Source organism: Hyla sarda, chromosome 4, assembly GCF_029499605.1.
Source record: "Hyla sarda isolate aHylSar1 chromosome 4, aHylSar1.hap1, whole genome shotgun sequence".
Taxonomy (NCBI): domain Eukaryota; kingdom Metazoa; phylum Chordata; class Amphibia; order Anura; family Hylidae; genus Hyla; species Hyla sarda.
In genome coordinates this window covers 206,915,855-206,935,500 of record NC_079192.1, presented here as the reverse complement: position 1 = coordinate 206,935,500, position 19,646 = coordinate 206,915,855, and the positions used below count along the sequence as shown (strand labels likewise).

Below are 19,646 nucleotides of genomic sequence, written 5' to 3'. Positions count from 1 at the left end.
ACACTCAACTACTTACTTGCATGAAAAAGCAAACTGTTTACCCTGCAAATGATGTGTCTGGTATACTGATCAGAAACATCGTTGATTTAGGCACATGGTATTAAAGATGCAACTGAAATAATTTTTGAGATGTCCAAGGATGAGAGAAAAGATTTCTATCGGACCATAGCGTGGGGCTTGAACCGTCCTCTCTTTGCCGTATACAGGAGAGTCCTTCGCATGTACGATGACAGGAACCATGTGGGAAAGTAAGACATTTTTTTATATTGTAAGTATATATTTAGTAATGTACATGGTGTGATAAGTAATTTGTTACATTGTTTTATTATTATTATTAGGATTATTATTATGTCTTAAAAAACTAGTAGTGTTTGTTTTTGTTTTTTTTGCTTGGCTAATGTCTGTGTCTACATTAGCAAAAGGGGGAGTTGTCCCCTGTAATTCCTAAGCATAAATGGTATTAGTAAAATGTGGTAGCCTGCAATGCTTTTTTATGTTCTTGACTCCATTTTTCAAAGCTATGTGCACACAGCTATATGAAGTGATTGATACTGTCTAGTCTTGACTTAAGCTAGTGGTTACTTTTATAGGATTTTTTTTGTTTTACTTTGTTCTGTGTAAGAAATAATGGAATAGTCTAACGGATATTATCATATTTTTTATTTAGTAAATTATGAAACCTGTATTATGATATTTTACTTTATCTTATGTGATTATTTGTAGAATTATTATTGTTTTGCAGGTACACACATGCAGAAATTGAAAGACTAAGGGAGTAAGTACAGCATAGAGCCTAAGCTGGATATGTTTATATTCAGGGACAAATTAAACATCTTCCCAATATTCCCTTTTGTATGTATTGGATTCAGGAGCTAAGCCTGCTCCATATTAATTTGTACCTGTCGTAAACAAAAACTTTTTATATATTGTACCATTATATGTATATTTGTAACATACATTCGTTAAAAAATATGTATATTTTTGTCCCTGTAGTTATTGCCAATGTGTCTCTGTGAGGAGTCCAAATACAGGAAGTAAGGCTGGACATGCAGGGCTCTGTACACTGAAGACAAGCAGGGCTCAGTACACTGAGGACAAGCAGGGCTCAGTACACTGAGGACAAGCAGGGCTCTGTGCACTGAGGACAAGCAGGGCTCTGTGCACTGAGGACAAGCAGGGCTCTGTGCAGTGAGGACAGGCATGGCTCTGTGCAGTGAGGACAAGCATGGCTCTGTGCAGTGAGGACAAGCATGGCTCTGTGCAGTGAGGACAAGCAGGGCTCTGTGCAGTGAGGACAAGCAGGGCTCTGTGCAGTGAGGACAAGCAGGGCTCTGTGCAGTGAGGACAAGCAGGGCTCTGTGCAGTGAGGACAAGCAGGGCTCTGTACACTGAGGACAAGCAGGGCTCTGTGCAGTGAGGACAAGCAGGGCTCTGCGCACTGAGGCTCTATGACACAATCACAGCTCACACATCAGGATTATTCACAAGCCAGGAGCCTGCACAGAACCCTGTTTTCCTGCCCTAACTTCCTGTATTTGGACTCCTCATAGAGACACACAGGCAATAGGTGCAGGGGCAGCATTTTTTTCACCCGAAAATATACACATTTTTTAACCAATGTATATTACAAATATACATATAATGGTATTATCTACATCTACATTATAGAAAAAGTTTTTGTTGATGACAGGTACACTTTAAGTGGTGGCTGGCTCTATACTACAGTTAAATCCTACCTACAAATGCTTTGTGAAAAAAAAGCCATAACAGTCCCATAGATGAAAACATCATGCTTTTTTTTTTTTATTTTATTTTTTTTAAATGGTAAAACAGAATAAAAAGTTTGGTATTGCTTTAATTGTGTTGACTTACAGAAAAGAGTTTAACATATGATTTTTAACTGTAAAAACACCCCCTTCCCCTAAACACTCACATAATATTACAGAATTGTATGTTTGGTTTCTTTTATATTTTATCCTACAATTATAATTTTTTCAGTACATTATATTAATAAAGGGGGATTTTAGTGTGAGCACAAAAGACAAGCCCAAATTGTTGATGAGAAACTAAATAGTTTGGATGTAGGAAAAGAAACAAAGATGCTGTCACTAAAAATGACTGAAACAGATAAGGCTTAAAGTGGTTCTCCCACTTGGCAAGTTAAGATATATGCTAAATATACTAATTGGTGGAGTCAGCTTAGTGGCACTCTTTGCGATTGTTATAATGAAGATCCCACAGATCTAGTAAAACACAATCGCCTAAAAAACATTAATAGGGACTTTTATTGTTTATTTCCAGGGGGAAGAAAATCTGCCCTGGTCATGTAATGGAGCTACAGGTGCACAGTTTGCTGCAACATAGCCTTGATAACTGTACTGTACCTGAATGATCATTACATAGGACAAATGTAGATAAAGTAGGATTGGTTTTTAGGTGGAGTAAAAGGCGACACCCGATCAGTTGCCAGAATGGGGATAATGATTGTGGCCACCATCCTCTAGTTCAGTGGTTCTCAACCTGGGGTACAAGTACCCCCAAGGGTACTTAGCAGTTCTTTACGGGTACTTGAAAATTAAATCAGTAATGGCAGCCACAGCCACTGGTTACTTTGAGAGAAATGGTAGGCTGATGTCACTTAACCGAGGAGCGGAGCAGGAGGACAGCAAATGGGAAGTGCGGGCACTGGGCTGCTGTGGGCAGTAACTACCATCAGCTTTTTTGCTCCACTGCCCCTGCAGACCGGGTACCTACTGCTATGAGCCATAGCAATAAGTCCCCAGACCAGAGGAGCAGTGGAGCACCAAAGCGGGACAGTATGGTGGCCTACAACTATATATGGGGGCAGTTTGGGGGCCTACAGATATATTTGGGGGCACAGAGGGGGGGCTAACAACTTTTATGGGGACGCAAAGCGGGTACTATTACTGTGTGTGACAATAAATATAGGGAGTTTGTAAATAGGTGGATATTGTACTGCAGAAAGAAGCCTAAAATGTTTGTTTGGCTGGTTCTGTGAAGAAGTCTTGTATGGGAGAAATCTTAATGGCGGTCTAGGCCAGATAGTGAAGAAAAGAAAAGTAAACAACTCCTTTTAGAGAAGACACCTGTAAAATAGAGGACTAGGGTAGATAGGGAGAGGAACAGGGGGCCTGTTATAGAGGAAAGTAAAGCATATGAATTATACTATAATCATTACAAAATGTGGGTATGTGGGGTACAATTTTTTGGGAATGGGCAGTCAAGGGGTACTCAGGCAAAAAAGGTTGAGAACCACTGCTCTAGTTATTGTCAGAGAAATGGACTATTTGCAGAAGATAATCAGTAGGGAGCAAGCACATGGGTTGGGAGATGTCTAGTCACAATTGTGGCACATGTAAATATGTGTACAATGAGGATAATCACAATTTGTATTACAGCCAACCTTTAGCCTATTGTGTACTACTATATTAGAGCCTATCACAGGCTGTCCTGATGCTGCAATCTTAGAAGCAATTGTTTAATATCCCTGCACCATCTTCATGGAGGAAAGTACATGTAAAGTTATTGTGTGTCAAGGCGAAGGGCAGAAATATGAGGCTTACTTTTGGGATAATATATATATATATATATATATATATATATATATATATATATATATATATATTAGAGCTATAATTGTTCTTGTTTTGAAATGCAATTTAGATCAAAACTTTAAGAAAAAAAGTTCTATATTCTATATTATGCTTTGCTTATTCAGGCTTCGTGTGAAGCATGGAAATGACTGGGCTACAATAGGAGCTGCTTTGGGTCGAAGCGCCTCATCTGTAAAGGATCGCTGTCGACTAATGAAAGAAACATGTAAAACAGGTGCAAGTCTTTCCCACTCTAGAATTGTCATTGTAGATAATTTTGTTTTTTAAAGTGTACCTGTCATATCCCAAAGAATCCTGATCGTGTACATATCATTTTTATGTGTAGCGCACCTATATTTCTATCACAAATACCTTCTTTCTGTTGCTTACTTAGTTTGCCATCCTGTGCTTTGGAGGGAGGGTGTCCCTCATTCTGCATGACTCTGCTTTGTCACTGGGTCTCTTCATACAATCAATGCAGGCTGCTCTGTAAGGTTAAAGAGTACCTATCATCAAATTTTTTTTTATATGTTAGAGCTGATTGTATATAGAACAACTTTGTAATTAGATTTAATTTTAAAAAAAATGCTTCCTTTTATGTGTTTTTTTAGTTTTGAAAATGTGGCCACTAGGGGTCTACCTAGCCGCAAGCTTTTCATTGATTTCGGACTCACGCCGGCCTGGCAGTGAGTCTGAAATCGCAGTGCTGGCTGAGCACGTGACCAGCTCAGCGCAGCTCCCCGCCTGTCAATCAGACAGGCGGGAGCGCTGTGCTCACATGCAGGGCACTGAACACTGAGGATAAGCAGGGCACTGAACACTGGGGACAAGCAGGCATCTGGGCAGTGAGGACAAGGGGCGCCCTGTACACTGAGGAGAAGCGGCGCCCCGTACACTGAGGACAAGCAGGCATCTGGGCAGTGAGGACAAGCGGCGCTCCATTCACTTAGGACAAGCAGCGCTCCATTCACTGAGGACAAGCAGCGCTCCATTCACTGAGGACAAGCAGCGCTCCATTCACTGAGGACAAGCAGGCATCTGGGCAGTGAGGACAAGCGGCGCCCCGTACACTGAGGATAAGCAGGTACTATTCCCATGCCCCCCCCCCCCCCCAAGTGAGGGCGGAAGCAGCCCCCACCCCCCCAGCAGGCTTCAGTGACGCGGAGCCTGCTGGGGCACGCCCACATCCTCTTGCCAGGTGCTCACACTAAGTGAGCAAGAAGATAGGTAAGTTACAGAGCTTTTTAAAGCTCTTTAAAAAGTTTTTAAGGGCAGGGAAGGTGTTAGATGTAGTTAGGGAACATAGCAAGTTAGTGTAGAAAAGTTTATTTAGTGATAGGTACTCTTTAATGTTTTGCAAAAATATACTTAAGAAGTTTTTGGATATGACAGTGCCCATTTAAGTTGCCTAACTAATTTGGTATTTTCTTCACGAAAGCAAATTGTTGCCAGAAATCCTTAAAATTTTTCTCATTTTGTTATTTTGTTAAAAAAAAGTTATATGAGATGATATAGGATATAGTCCTTTCTTCTTTGGCTGCAATCGTGCCCCCTCGCCGTGACTGACAGCACTTGTCACTGTCCTGCCTCCTAGGCAGACTGAAAATAGTGATAGTTCTGGCCGTGCCCGGGCTGTCCTCCTGGGGCCTGCATTGGTGTTGGTGGGTTCCCTCCCTTCCGTTCTCGTCCCTAGGGTTTTCTCTCAGGTAGTGAGGTCCTCCTTCTTTCCTACTCTTAATTTTTTGGTGGTGCATGCTGCTTCCCCTTACAAGCTTACCTTCCCCCCCGTGGGACTTTAAACCTGGTTTTTGGTACTTTCCAGTCTTCTCCCTTTGAGATCTCACTGTTTTCTTTGTGTCGATAACTTTCCTCTGGCAAGTCTTGGAGATAGCCACCGTGTCTTGCTGTTCTTCTTTCCTGATTCTTTACCAGGACAAGGCTGTTCTTTGTCCCATGGTTTTTGCCTTCCACTGTATTGAAGATATTCCCCTGACCTTTTTTTTTTTGTCCCTTTTTTTTTTGTCACCCGCAACAACACTCTCCACAGTCTTGATCTGTGGTCTGTGCCCTCTTCGGATTTACCTATCTTTTACTTCTTCCTTCAATCGGGTGGATGCTCTTTTCATTATCCCTGAGGAGGGTCCTTGGAAGGTTCTGGTGGCCTCCAAGGCTACCATCGCCTAGTGGATTCAGCTGGCCATCAGTGAAGCCTATCGTGCCAAGGGCAGGGAGCCCCCGCCTACTTGTTGCAGCTCAGTCTACCTGAGCAATAGGAGCTTCTTGCGCCGTGTAGTATAGGACTTTTGTCCAATAGTTGTACAGGGAGGCTACGTGGTCCTTCCTTTACACGTTCGCAAAGTCTTACAGGGTGCATGCTTTTGCATCTGCGGATGCCTCCCTGGGTCACCAGGATTGCAGCAGTGGTGGTCTAGGTGTTTTTATTTTTTATTTTATTGCTACGTGTTCACTTGCGGTCTAGTGCTTAGTGTCACTTCCTAGTGGCACCAGCCTTTACCCATTTTGCCTGTGTTCCCCAATAAATAGACGAGAAAACTATTTTATGGTGAGTACTCACAAAATCCAGTTTTCCCCATGTATAATCCAACAGAAGGCTCTCCAACGTGGGTATTACAGAGAGAAGGCCCAGTTCAGCAAATGTGAATTAACAGAATCATTGATCACCTGATACTTTTTAGTTTTGGTCTTTAGGCCTGCAGTCAGTCTGGAACTTGTACCTGTAATATGATCGCAAACGCTGTATATGTCCGTATTACACACGTATGCAAGCGGCCTTAATTTACATAACGCCTATGAGGCCCATTTTTAAATTACTGCAGACAACAATGTTGTTCTAGCCTTAGCCTAATATGAACTTGAAAACCTTCATAATTTGTTGGTTCTTGGCAGATTGTCATACTATTTTAACTGATTCCAATACCACTCCAAACTCCATGGAGGATAATAGGCACTACCAGTAAGGTGATCCAGGGGTGATGATAAAAACTTATTTTTATTAAAACATACTACGCGTTACAAAACCGGACCGGTTTCTTCTTCAGGCATGGCAAAAATCACTTAATGCTCAGAATAAATACCCACAATTCCAATCACATGACAGGAAATGACATCAACAATACACACATTTTACAAAATATATTAAAAAAATATATATAGATAAAAAGAGAAAAAAAAATCAAAACACATTATAAAACATTGAAAATATACTAATAGTATTAGATCCAATAGTAGTCCATTCTATGACCTCATTAAGCCCTTCCGGGGCCAATTTGTTAAACATAAATATCCAATAAGATTCCCTGTTGATTAGGGCTTGAAAACAATTGTTAATATCAAGAGGTATGGTTTCAATGATGGCTAATTGTTACACACGAACGTATTCTTAATGCTTTAGACAAACATGGCGAGAGATGCTGTGTTTCATAAAGGAATTCAGTATATTGGAACGATGTTTATTCATACTTTGACGAACAGTCTGAATAGTTATACTATTTTAACTGTATTGATGAGTCCATGCATGTAATTCTTAGGTAAATGGACTGATGAAGAAGAAAGGCGTTTAACAGATGTTGTACATGAACTTACTGGCACTGAAACTGGTGATATAGTAACACAGGGGGTCTCTTGGGCGTTGGTGGCAGAAAGAGTGGGAACACGTTCAGAAAAGCAGTGTCGCTCCAAATGGTTGAACTATTTGAACTGGAAACAAAGTGGTGGAACACAGTGGACCAAAGAAGATGAAATCAATCTCATATTAAGGTATACCTAAATATTTTATTTTGGATACTTTTATTTTTTATTTTTTCATGAGACTAAATCCATTTTACTCCTCAGTATCTCCTTTATTAAAGAGGTTGTCCAACAATCCTATATTTTTTTTTAACAGGATGGTTGTAAAAAATGTTTTAGAGCATGCAGAAAATCCTGCAGACTGATAGACAATGTGGGGAAGTTTATCTACTGTTTACCTTTATAGCAGGTTTCTAGGTTTAGTGTTCCCTAAAGTGTTACTATTATTACACAAAGCTTTTGAAATGTTGCAGGGACATGTTAAAAGTTTTGATCAGTCAGGTTTAAGTGTAGACACTCTCACCAATCGTGACATATAGCAGGATGAAGTACGCAGCAGTGGCGAGCTTCACTCCACAACTCTGTATTCATCCCTCCGAACTGCAGGTGACAGGCTCCATTATAGTCTAAGGTGCCTGTCACCGGCAAGCAGATAGGCTGAGTGCCGAGCTGGGAAGGGAAGTGGGCTATTGCTTGGTGTGTCATTTGACTATGTCTTAGCACTGAGACCCTGACCAATCAAAACTTTTGAATGGTCCCTGCAGCATTGGAAAAGGTTAGTATAAGTTGAAGAATTAATTTGATCAAAATAATTCTACCTAAATACTTGTCTTTATTGGAGCACGCATCGACCTATGAAGCTGCAACCTTCTTTAAATCCGTCGACTCCCACCTGACTATATCTGGGGGGCCAATAGGTCCAAACTGAACATAACTACACTTTAATGCCCCAAAGACATGGCTAGTGGGGCACTACTTGACTTAAAATTATATTTCTCGGCCGCTCTTCTTTGGGGGGACACCTATACTGATGGGTATATTCTGTTGCCACTAGGAGGCGCTGACACTAGGAAAAAAAAGTCGGATCATTCACTTTTCAATAAAATGAGTTTAAAAAAAAAAGTTTTGTATAATCATAGTAACGTTTTAAAGAAAAATATGGCACTACAACTTGGTTTTACTCCCTTCTGATTTTCTCATTTCAGTCTCTTTATTCTGGGCTTTTTCAAATGCCCCATGGTCAGGCAATTCTATGCTAGATTATCAGATGCCAATATATAACTTATTACTGTTATGCGTCAAAGTAGGGGGGCAAATTACAGTAGGGCATTCTTATATTCTTTGAATACTATAATGATCACATAATACCTGTTCTTTTCTAATAACTTTATCATATTTCATTTCTAACTAGAATAGCAGAACTTGGAGTACTGGATGAAAATGACATTAACTGGGATTTATTGGCAGAAGGTTGGAGCAGTGTTCGATCTCCCCAGTGGCTCAGAAGTAAATGGTGGACTGTCAAACGGCAGATTGCCAACCACAAAGATGTGTCCTTTCCTGGTATAGTATTCTGTTGGTCTGGGGATTTGCAGTTTGGGAAAATGTAGTCTTTACAGCATGGTCTTTACAGTAATGTTATAAAGGAGAAACTGTCAAATTGCATTATAGAAACAATATTACTGGAGCATCTTTTCATAGAATGGGGGAGGATTATCAAACCTTCATATAGTAAGACTCTCTTTCAGAGCTCAGCATTAATTTTACCTGTGCAATATGAGAAATGAAAGTTGAGCTGTGATACTTTATTTTTTTTAATACTTTTTTTTTTTTATATTTTCAAAATTATTCATACAAACCTTGTAAAACAATCCCCTCTTGCCCCCCCCCCTTCCTCACCAGATAAAGTATTCTAAAGATTCCCAACTCGGGTCCAACTGGCTCCTCACAGCAACCAACAAGGCCCATTTAAGGGAAGATTTATCAAAACCATTGCCCATAGCAACCTTACAGATTGCTTCTTTTCCTCATAGTTCTCTTTAAAAATGAAAGAAGAACTCTCGTTGCTATAGGCAACTGCAGCACTCTTCCTCTAAACAGGTTTTGATAAATCTCCCTCTTAGACGTTAGAAGTAAGGAGTACCATATAACTATGTATTCTAGCCAACATTTCTAGCCAAAATGGAAGAAGTAAAGGACAATCCCAAATCATGTGTAGAAGAGTACATCAGCACACTCACACCTAGGACATAAGGAGTCTGAGGGCAAGCCAAGTATATGCTGTAAGACCGGGGTTCATACACCTTATGAAGTAGAAAGAGTTGCAACAACTGTCTTTACTCCACACTTTACATACTAAGAAAGTAGTCATTGCACAGGAACCCATCCCCCATGTTTGGACATAAATAATTTCCAGAGGACCACAATTTAAAGAGGTCTACCCTTTCCCGCCCAGGTTTGCCCCTATGCCAAGTTTGCAGTTTAATATGAAGAACCTTAACCTTGTCCCTCCATAGATTATTCCACTCGACACTGAAAAAGCTTTGACATCATAGAGGGATACATTTTTCCTCACCCCTGCATTCTCCTGCGACATTTAGAGGTTCAGAAACAAGTGAATATTATCCACTGTGGACTTACCCAGCATAAAGCTGTTTTGTTCCCCATAGGATCACCTTTCCCACCTTTTTTAGCAAGAATTGTTGCCGATAATTTGACATCAAAACAAAGTAAAGAAATGGGGTGGTAGGAACCGGCATATAGAGGGTTCATCTCGGGTTTCTGGATAAGAACAGCTATTGCTTCCAACATAGGTCCGGGAAGGGGGATTCCTCATCAGCAACCGTAAAAACCCCTATTAACTGAAGTAAAGTACCACCTGATAATTCTTGTAAACTTCACTAGGCAAACCATTCACACCAGGTGCCTTCTCATTAGTATCGTCCCGAAGCGCTATTTTTAGTTCCATAATAAAAAGGGATGAATCCAACAGATATCGCTGGTTAGAGGTCAAAGATGCCAGGGGAACAGCATCGATATAAGCTGCAAGTTCTGAATCAGAACATGTGGTTTTAGAAGCATAAGTATCCATATGAAGGATAACATAACATCCCAAATTTTCCAGTCCCCAGTAGCCTCCTCCTGATCTTTTTGCCCATTCTACACTGGCGCTGGATATTTTGCCCTGAGAAATCAGCCAAAGAGGTACTGGAGGACTCCACCAATGGTACAGTATTCCACACCGACAGGATCAGGATAAAAGACAGGAGAAGCAGCAGAACTCCCAGGTGCAACCACTAAAGGCCATTAGCCCAGACCTCTGAAGAAGCTCGGCTGAGAGAAACATGTCAGGGGGGCTAGGTGTTAGAGTACCTGTCATCATCTAAACTTTCCCTGATCCCCCTTCCCATCTGTCCCTTTCTCTAACTATGCCTATCCCTGTGTTTACTGAGGTTTAAAACGCTGTGGAAATACCTTTTTTTATCCCTCTTCATTAGCTCAGGAGCACTGTCTTTCTGAGTGGTGGAAGGAAGCGGGTCCTGGCAGGCATGATGTCACATGAAGCCTGGCTGGGACTCTGCTTCTGCCAGTCTTCCTGTATGCTGCTTTCCCTCTGCAGCAGTGTTTCCCAACCAGGGTACCTCCAGCTGTTGCAAAACTACAACTCCCAGCATGCCCAGACAGCCAACAGCTGTCCGGGCATGCTGGGAGTTGTAGTTTTGCAACAGCTGGAGGCACCCTGGTTGGGAAACACTGCTCTGCAGTGTGCATACAGACTAAGTACAGGTGAGGGATGGCATCCTCTGTCTCTCTCTCTCTCCTGTCTCTCTGCACTAAAAAGTCAATGCTGAGAACCAGGGGCTGAGGGAGCAATTACAGAGGCAGTGATTAAGATGAATGTCAGGGGGGGGGGGGGCACAGAGCAGGGAGTGCAGTGAGATAATACAATGTATAAGATAACGTGTGGTGAGGGGCAGGGAGAACACAGAGCAGGGGGGAGGGGGAGGTGACTGGCCTCTGTTATATGAGAGGCATGTGTAGGCTTGTAGCTCACAGTGAGCTGAGATTACTGAACTTCCGGTGGAAGGACCAGAGCCCTCAGCATTAGTCCTAAAAGCTGTACACTTACTATGAAAAGCATAGGATGCTGCTTGCAGACCAGGCATAGAAGAGTGACCCCTAGTGGCCAAAAGTATAAAATGAAAAAACTGGTATAAATATTAATATTTTTTAATGAAGATATATTACAATATCTCTTCATTAATGATTATGAACAACATATTAAAAGTTTTTGTTGATGACAGGTACTCTTTAATATTTTAAAGTTTAGTGTCACCAAAGTACCTTAAGCAGGCTGGTGGACTGCAGCTACTAATTTGCTTAGACAATAGAAGAGGCCAATAGGGTTGTGCAATACAGTGTACAGTTATAAGCACCATTGAGGTATACACTATTCACATCACACATCAATATTTATAGATATTTTTAAAGAGCTTTTATACAAATTTTTTAATATCTAATAAAATTTAGGTTTCAGGTGGGGTAAACAAGAGGGTAGAGTGATCCCATTTCACTGGGATCTTGAGTAATTTGAAGTTGTTAACTTACCTGTGACCCTGTGTTGTATTCTTCAGACAGTGTAGGGACACCCCTATTTAACAAGGGAAATGGTAACACCTGGTTGTTCAATAAGTCATAATTATTACAGAGGAATAACAGAAAATAGTACAGAGTTCTAAGAAAAGATGTTCCCGAATTCAAATTATATTTAAACTGAAATGTTGGACACAGAGAGAACAGAGTTTTAGAATTTCCATGTAGCCTGCCATGACTCCCTTTGTTATAGTGCTCTGTGGGGATTCCTCACACCGCACCCACAATATTGAACAAGAGTTATGATGTGGCAGGTGTTTTTAAAATAACGGATGCGTTCAGAAAAAAAATGAGTAGAACATGGTTAGGCAGCTGGTTTAGTAGCCTACAACTCGGTATTCTCCAATTCAGTAATCTTAATCTGGCATTTCTTGAATAACAATGGATTTCTATTTTCAGTATTATTAAAAGGACTGAGGCAGCTGCATGAAAGCCAGACTACTCTGTTGGGTTCTCAGGAGCTAGAAAACAAAGTGGAAATCCAGTCCCAAAGCGGAACCTCCAGTGTGCAGCATGTGCAGATAAGAGTGTCTCACTTGGAGGAGAGCCCAAGCCTACCACAGAGTTCACTGGCAGCATTGCAGATCCCTGTACAGATCACACATCTTTGTAAGCATGAGACCACTGATTGTATTGCTGAGAGTATATGTTGTATGCAATTGTATATTCTGGCTGTAAAATAGTATACATTTTATAAAGGTAAAAGCACAAACCTATATAATTCTTATTACAGTTATAGAAACATTTACAGAATTGATATTGTCACCATTAACATTTTATAACCATTTCCTGCCCCATAAAAAATGACACACCATAATAGCGTGTCATAATAGCTTGTCAGTGTAAGAGAGTTGTTCCCATCATCTTGTATGCTCTAATGTTGTTTTGACGGTGTAGACACAGGACCAAGTGGGTCAGGCTCTCATGGCCAGGAGTGGAAATACCTCTGATCATAAAGGAGAAGTCCCATGCAGAACTTTTTTTTCCCTGCTATTATGCCCGGACTGCCGGCATCTAAAAGAACAAACAGGACTCGCCTGCCACCACAATAGTCGCGGGGGCTCAATGCATCACACTGCCGATCAGCCTATCACTGGCCAAAACAGGACGAGTGGCTGGCGATTAGCTGAGTCACAGTGTGACGCGTTAACTATGTGCAGCCAGGAAAAAGATGGCAGCACAGGAATGGAGGGCCAATACCATGGGTGAGGAAGCGGAGGCATGTGAGTCCCATTTGTTGTTCTAGATGCTGGTATCCCATAGCCACCTCCTTTCATGTTTGATCCTCAGTAGGAAACGTACTACACACTTGGTGATACAGTCTACATCAGTGTTTTCCAAGCACGTTCCTTAACGACTACAGACGTAAATGTACGTCCAGGTTTGGCGGGACCCGCACCAGGACGTACATTTACGTCCTGTGTATGACCGCGAGCATCGGAGCGGTGCTCGCATCATACGCGGCAGGTTCCGGCTGCTGATCAGCAGCCGGGGACCCGACGGTAATGGCCAACATCCGCGATCGCGCGGATGTCCGCCATTAACCCCAGTGCGGCAGTGCGGTACTTTGAATGGATGATCGGATCGCTCGCAGCGCTGCCGAGGCAATCCGATCATCCAGCATGGCGTCCGGAGGTCCCCTCACCTGGCTCCGGCCGTCTACTGGCGTCTCCTGCTCTGGTCTGAGATCGAGCAGACCAGAGCAGGAGATAGCCGATAATACTGATCAGTGCTATGTCCTTTACATAGCACTGAACAGTATTAGCAATCAAAGGATTGCTATAGATAGTCCCCTATGGGGACATAAAAAGTGTAAAAAAAAAAAAAAAAAAAAAAAAAAAAAAAGTTGAGAAATGTAAAAATAAAAAGTGAAAAATCCCCTCCCCGAATAAAAATAAAAATTGTCAGTTTTTACCATTTTATCCCCAAAAAGCGTACTTTTTTTTTTATAAACATATTTGGTATCGCCGCGTGCGTAAATGTGCAAACTATCAAAATATGTTAATGATCCCGTACGGTGAACGGCGTAAACGTAAAAAATAAAACAAAAAAGTAAAAAAATTCAGCTTTTTTGTCACATTTTATTAAAAATTTTTTTTTATAAAAAAAGGATATAAAAGTTTTATATATGCAAATGTAGTAATGATAAAAAGTTCAGATGACAGTGCGAAAAATGAGCCCTCATACTGCCCTATATACGGAAAAATGAAAAAGTTATAGGTGGTCAAAATAGGGCGATTTTAGATTTTTTTTTTAAGCTGTAAAAAAATATTAAAGTATCTAGCCATGGGTATCATTTTAATTGTATTGACCCACAGAATAAAGAACACATGTCACTTTTACAGTAAATTGTACAGTGTGAAAACGAAACCCCCAAAAATTTGTAAAATTGTGGTTTTCATTTAAATTGCCTCCCTAAAAAAATATTATTTGGGGTTTGCCGTAGATTTTATGGTAAAATCAGAGGTTTCATTACAAAGTACAATTGGTCACGCAAAAAACAAGCCCTTATATGGGTCTCCTAGATGGAAATATGAAAGAGTTATAGATTTTAGAAGGCGAGGAGGAAAAAACGAAAATGCAAAAATAAGATTGGCCTGGTCCTTAACCCCTTAAGGACTCAGCCCATTTTGGCCTTAAGGACTCAGACAATTTAATTTTTACGTTTTCATTTTTTCCTCCTCGCCTTCTAAAAATCATAACTCTTTTATATTTTCATCCACAGACTAGTATGAGGGCTTGTTTTTTGCGCGACCAGTTGTCCTTTGTAATGACATCACTCATTATATCATAAAATGTATGGCGCAACCAAAAAACACTATTTTTGTGGGGAAATTAAAACGAAAAACGCAATTTTGCTAATTTTGGAAGGTTTTGTTTTCACGCCGTACAATTTATGGTAAAAATGACGTGTGTTCTTTATTCTGAGGGTCAATATGATTAAAATGATACCCATTATTATATACTTTTATATTATTGTTGCGCTTAAAAAAAATCACAAACTTTTTAACCAAATTAGTACGTTTATAATCCCTTTATTTTGATGACCTATAACTTTTTTATTTTTCAGTATAAGCGGCGGTATGGGGGCTCATTTTATGCGCCATGATCTGTACTTTTTTTTGATACCACATTTGTATATAAAAAACTTTTAATACATTTTTTATAATTTTTTTTTTAATAAAATGTATTAAAAAAGTAGGAATTTTGGACTTTTTAAATTTTTTTTCGTTCACGCCGTTCACCGTACGGGATCATCAACATTTTATTTTAATAGTTCGGACATTTACGCACGCGGCGATACCAAATATGTCTATAAAAAATGTTTTTTACGCTTTTTGGGGGTAAAATAGGAAAAAACGGACGTTTTACTTTTTTATTGGGGGAGGGGATTTTTCACTTTTTTTTTACTTTTACTTTTACATTTTTTTACATTTTTTTTTACACTTGAATAGTCCCCATAGGGGACTATTCATAGCAATACCATGATTGCTAATACTGATCTGTTCTATGTATAGGACATAGAACAGATCAGTATTATCGGTCATCTCCTGCTCTGGTCTGCTCGATCACAGACCAGAGCAGGAGACGCCGGGAGCCGCACGGAGGAAGGTGAGGGGACCTCCGTGCGGCGTTATGAATGATCGGATCCCCGCAGCAGCGCTGCGGGCGATCCGATCGTTCATTTTAATCGCGAACTCCCGCAGATGCCGGGATCTGTATTGATCCCGGCACCTGAGGGGTTAATGGCGGACGCCCGCGAGATCGCGGGCGTCGGCCATTGCCGGCGGGTCCCTGGCTGCGATCAGCAGCCGGGATCAGCCGCGCATGACACGGGCATCGCTCCGATGCCCGCGGTTATGCTCAGGACGTAAATGTACGTCCTGGTGCGTTAAGTACCACCTCACCAGGACGTACATTTACGTCCTGCGTCCTTAAGGGGTTAAAGGGGTTATCCAGGAAAAAACTTTTTTATATATGTCAACTGGCTTCAGAAAGTTAAACAGATTTGTAAATTATTTCTGTTAAAAAATCTTAATCCTTTTAGTACTTATGAGCTGCTGAGGTTGAGTTGTTGTTTTCTGTCTAGGTGCTCTCTGATGACACCTGTCTCGGGAACTGTTCAGGGTAGAAGTAAATCCCCATAGCAAACCTCTTCTACTCTGTGCAGTTCCTGAGACAGATGTCAGTAGAGAGCAATGTTGTCAGACAGAATAGAACAACTCAACTTCAGCAGCTGATAATTATTAGAAGGATTAAGAATTTTTAATAGAAGCAATTTACAAATCTGTTCAACTTTCTGGAACCAGTTGCACATATTTTTTTTTAATATGGGATCAAGCTCAATTAAATAGCACAGAGGACAACGCTATTCCTTCCAGCAGACCCCACAAAATTTTTCCCGAGCAGAGGCCAAAATGACACACTTTTGACCTCAGTCAGGTATATGAGGGCAGGGGCATAGCTAAAGGCTTATGGGTCCTTATGCAAATGTTCAGCTTGGGCCCCCTTTCCCTGGATAACTTTTTGCCCCCTACATAAAATACTGACACAAATGGAGTCCCTAAATAGAATGCTGGCACATACTGTGCCATGAATATAATACTTCTCGATGCAGGGACCCTAAAAATAATGGCACACACTGTGCCCCTGAATACAATACTGTCACATGTTGTGCAACTGAAAACAATACCATACCACCAAATTTTGTGCCCGTTTAAAAAACCACCACTTGCGGTGCCCCTGATTTCCATTCCGACACATACTATGCTGCTGAATATAATACTGTAAAATACTGTGCCCAAATACAATACCACCACATGCCCCAAAAAAACATGTTATACCTAGAGCATGCCCTATTTAAAAAATAAATAAATAAAACTAAACAACAACAAACAAATGCTGAAAGAAGCACCAGCTTTGTGCAGTGGCTGCTTCTTTTCAGTTTTCAGGGATATAATGGGTAGTTTTATTTTTAGACTGTCCATGATGTCTTGATTTTGAAAGGAAATATGCTGAAGATTTTCTGTTGCAGATTTTGCTGTCCATTGAGGTCAGTTTGTAGCAAAATCTGCAGCAAAAGACACACGTGGGAAAGGCTTCGTTCACAGGTTGTGGTTTTGTTGTGGCACCATGCTGTTTTTGCCATATTGTTACAGAGATGGTACCACAACAAAAATGCAACGTGTGAACAAGGCCTAATACAGAAAAGGGCTGTGTGACAGGGACATTCTTAGCGCTACTTAGTACTATATACAGCATGACACGTACATTAAAGGGGTACTCCGGCCATCACGCTCCCTCCCATAGACTTGCATAGTGGGGGTGGGGCATGACATCACACAGGGGCGGAGTCGTGACGTCAAGATACTCCGGCCCTGTGGTCGTCACACGGCAGATTCTGAGCTGGCAGCGGGTGCTGAATGCAAGATTGTGGGAGTCACCAGATGTCTTAGGGCCGGAGTACCCCTTTAAAGTGAAGAGGGTTGGGGGGGGGGGGATGTCTCTTACTATTTGGGGGGTTGTGGAATAGCAGTGAGTCCTGTGCTTAGGAGGGGAGGTGTCAGCTCATCTTGTCTCCGTTCCCTGGATGCTCATGCATCTGCATCAACAGGAGAATTAACCCTTACACTGCAGAGATTAGTTACATTAACTGCAAAGTAGCAGTGAGAGGATTAATTCTACTGGACTGCAATGAACAAGGCATCAGCATGAAAGAAGAGAGATAAGGCCCCTTTCACACTATAAAAACACTTCCGTTATAAACGCCCATTAGGAAATCGGCAGTTATACGGCCAGTACAAAATCACTAACGGCAGTTAGAAAAACCCATTATAGTCTATGGGATTTTTCTAATAGTTGTTTTAACCTGTTATCACCCGTTATTTTGTGACGGGCGATAGTAACGGGAGAATTAGTGCATGCAATATTTCTCCCGTTCATTCCCCTGTCACAAAATAACGGCCATTATTAATAACGGGCAATAACGGGTTAAAACGGCTATTAGAAAATCCCATTATAGTCTATGGGATTTTTCTAACGCCCGTTAGTGATTTTGTACCGGCCGTATAACTGCCGATTTCCTATAGTTTTTATAGTGTGAAAGGCGCCTAAGAAAAACTAACAAGCCCCACATGTCCCTGCCAGGCCTCACTGTCTTCAGTCCCCCTCAGGATAGTGCTGCTGTGGACAACTCTTCCCCCTGGATTTGCCTTGTCCTAGTTCCACCTCATCAGGTGAGGGTTAAAAGTAAACAGCAGCTCCTTACTTCCCAGGATCTTCAGTGCTAATCAGGAGAGATGGTGCTGTCTTCAGTCAAGCTAGCTCTGTCTCCTCTCTCTGCGTGCAGGAAGGCTGGTAGTAAGTAGCTCATCCTCCTGCTTCATCATCTCCTCCTACTGCTGTGCAGAGACCAAAACCCTCCCCCACCCCTCTAGCTCTGCTAGGCTGCAGCAGTACAGAGGAGAGGGAGAAGCGATGTCTGTCTCCCTCTCTATCGTCTCTTCCTAGTGGCCCTGTGAGAGATGCTAGGCAGGAGAGCAAGTCACATGGTCTCCCTCTCTGAAGGTTAGTCACATGGTCTCCGTCTCGGCAGTTGAGTCATGTGGTCTCTGTCTCTGAAGGTGGGGCTGAGGGAGGAGGGACAGCATCCAAGACTGAGATGCCACAACAGTGAGGCAGAACAAGGTTTTGATGAAATTTCACCATAGTAGGAATGGTAAAAGGAGTAATAATTTTTAATGGATGTTAATTGAATAATAAAAAAAATTTAAAAAAACTAGGAAGGAGGGGACTAATAATAGAATAAAATTATTAACTGGAATACCCCTTTAAGGAACACAGGTTTTTTCATTTTCGCACTTTCGTTTTTTCCTCCTCTCCTTCAAAAAATCATAACTTTCAATTGTCCACCTACAGACCCATATGACGGCATGTTTTTTGCATCACCAATTTTACTTTGTAGTGACATCAATCATTTCACCACAAAATCTACGGCAAAATCAGAAAAAAAATATTTGTGGTGCTAAATTGAAAAAAAAAAATACCAAAAAACTGCTTTTTATAACTTTTGGGGGCTTCCGATTCTGCGCAGAACAATTTTTTATAAAAATTTACACCTTATCCTAATTCTGTAGGTCCATACAAATAAAATGATACATTATATAGGTTTGATTTCGTTTTGCTTCTGTTAAACAATTATAACTTAATGCACCTAAATTAGTAGGTTAAACATTTCCTCTTCTCACGTTGTGTCAGGGCTCATTTTTTTGCTCCATGATCTGACGTTTTTATCGGTACCATTTTTGTTTTGATGGGACTTTTAGATCGGTTTTTATAAAAAAAAATTTAGGGTATACAAAGTGACCAAAAATACACAATTTTGGACTTTTTGTATTTTTTACGTATACACCATTGACTGTGCGGTTTAATTAACGTTATATTTTTATAGTTAGATATTTTGGACCACCAGGGAGTGTTTAAATGTGCCTTTAGACCCTGCTGTCAGCTTTGACAGCAGCGATCTAAAGGGTTAATAGCCGACCACGGCGATCACCGCATGTTGGCTATTAATACCGGCCCTCAGCTACAAGAATCAGCTGAGGGCCGGCCGGTTTATTTTTTCAATAAAAATGACTGATGAAAACCTTTCGCCCGCCGGAATAATGGGACCCTGTACCAGTATCTAGTGCTTTCGGGTTTGGGTGCCATGATGTCACACAGCCACTCATTCAATCAGCGGCCACAGTGATGTCATATTGGATGAATGGCCTATGACATCACTCAAATTGG

At 41.1% G+C, this 19,646-nt stretch overlaps 1 protein-coding gene and 1 long non-coding RNA gene across 5 annotated transcripts in view; one reads left to right on the top strand and one right to left on the bottom strand.

The window, feature by feature from the left end:
* DMTF1 (cyclin D binding myb like transcription factor 1) overlaps positions 1–19,646 on the top strand; it is a 60,440-nt gene that overhangs the window by 30,863 nt on the left and 9,931 nt on the right. For all 4 annotated transcript variants that reach the window (XM_056573389.1, XM_056573390.1, XM_056573388.1 and 1 more), the window contains 6 exons: positions 91–248; positions 743–775; positions 3,740–3,849; positions 7,163–7,391; positions 8,614–8,765; positions 12,255–12,464. In XM_056573389.1, coding sequence (XP_056429364.1) covers positions 91–248; positions 743–775; positions 3,740–3,849; positions 7,163–7,391; positions 8,614–8,765; positions 12,255–12,464 — 892 coding nt within the window. The remainder of the gene's footprint in view (positions 1–90; positions 249–742; positions 776–3,739; positions 3,850–7,162; positions 7,392–8,613; positions 8,766–12,254; positions 12,465–19,646) is intronic.
* On the bottom strand, positions 88–18,543 carry LOC130368932 (uncharacterized). Its single transcript, XR_008892606.1, has 3 exons — positions 18,124–18,543; positions 4,005–4,101; positions 88–213 (listed from the first exon to the last, which is right to left on the bottom strand). It is a non-coding gene; the product is annotated as an uncharacterized LOC130368932 (long non-coding RNA).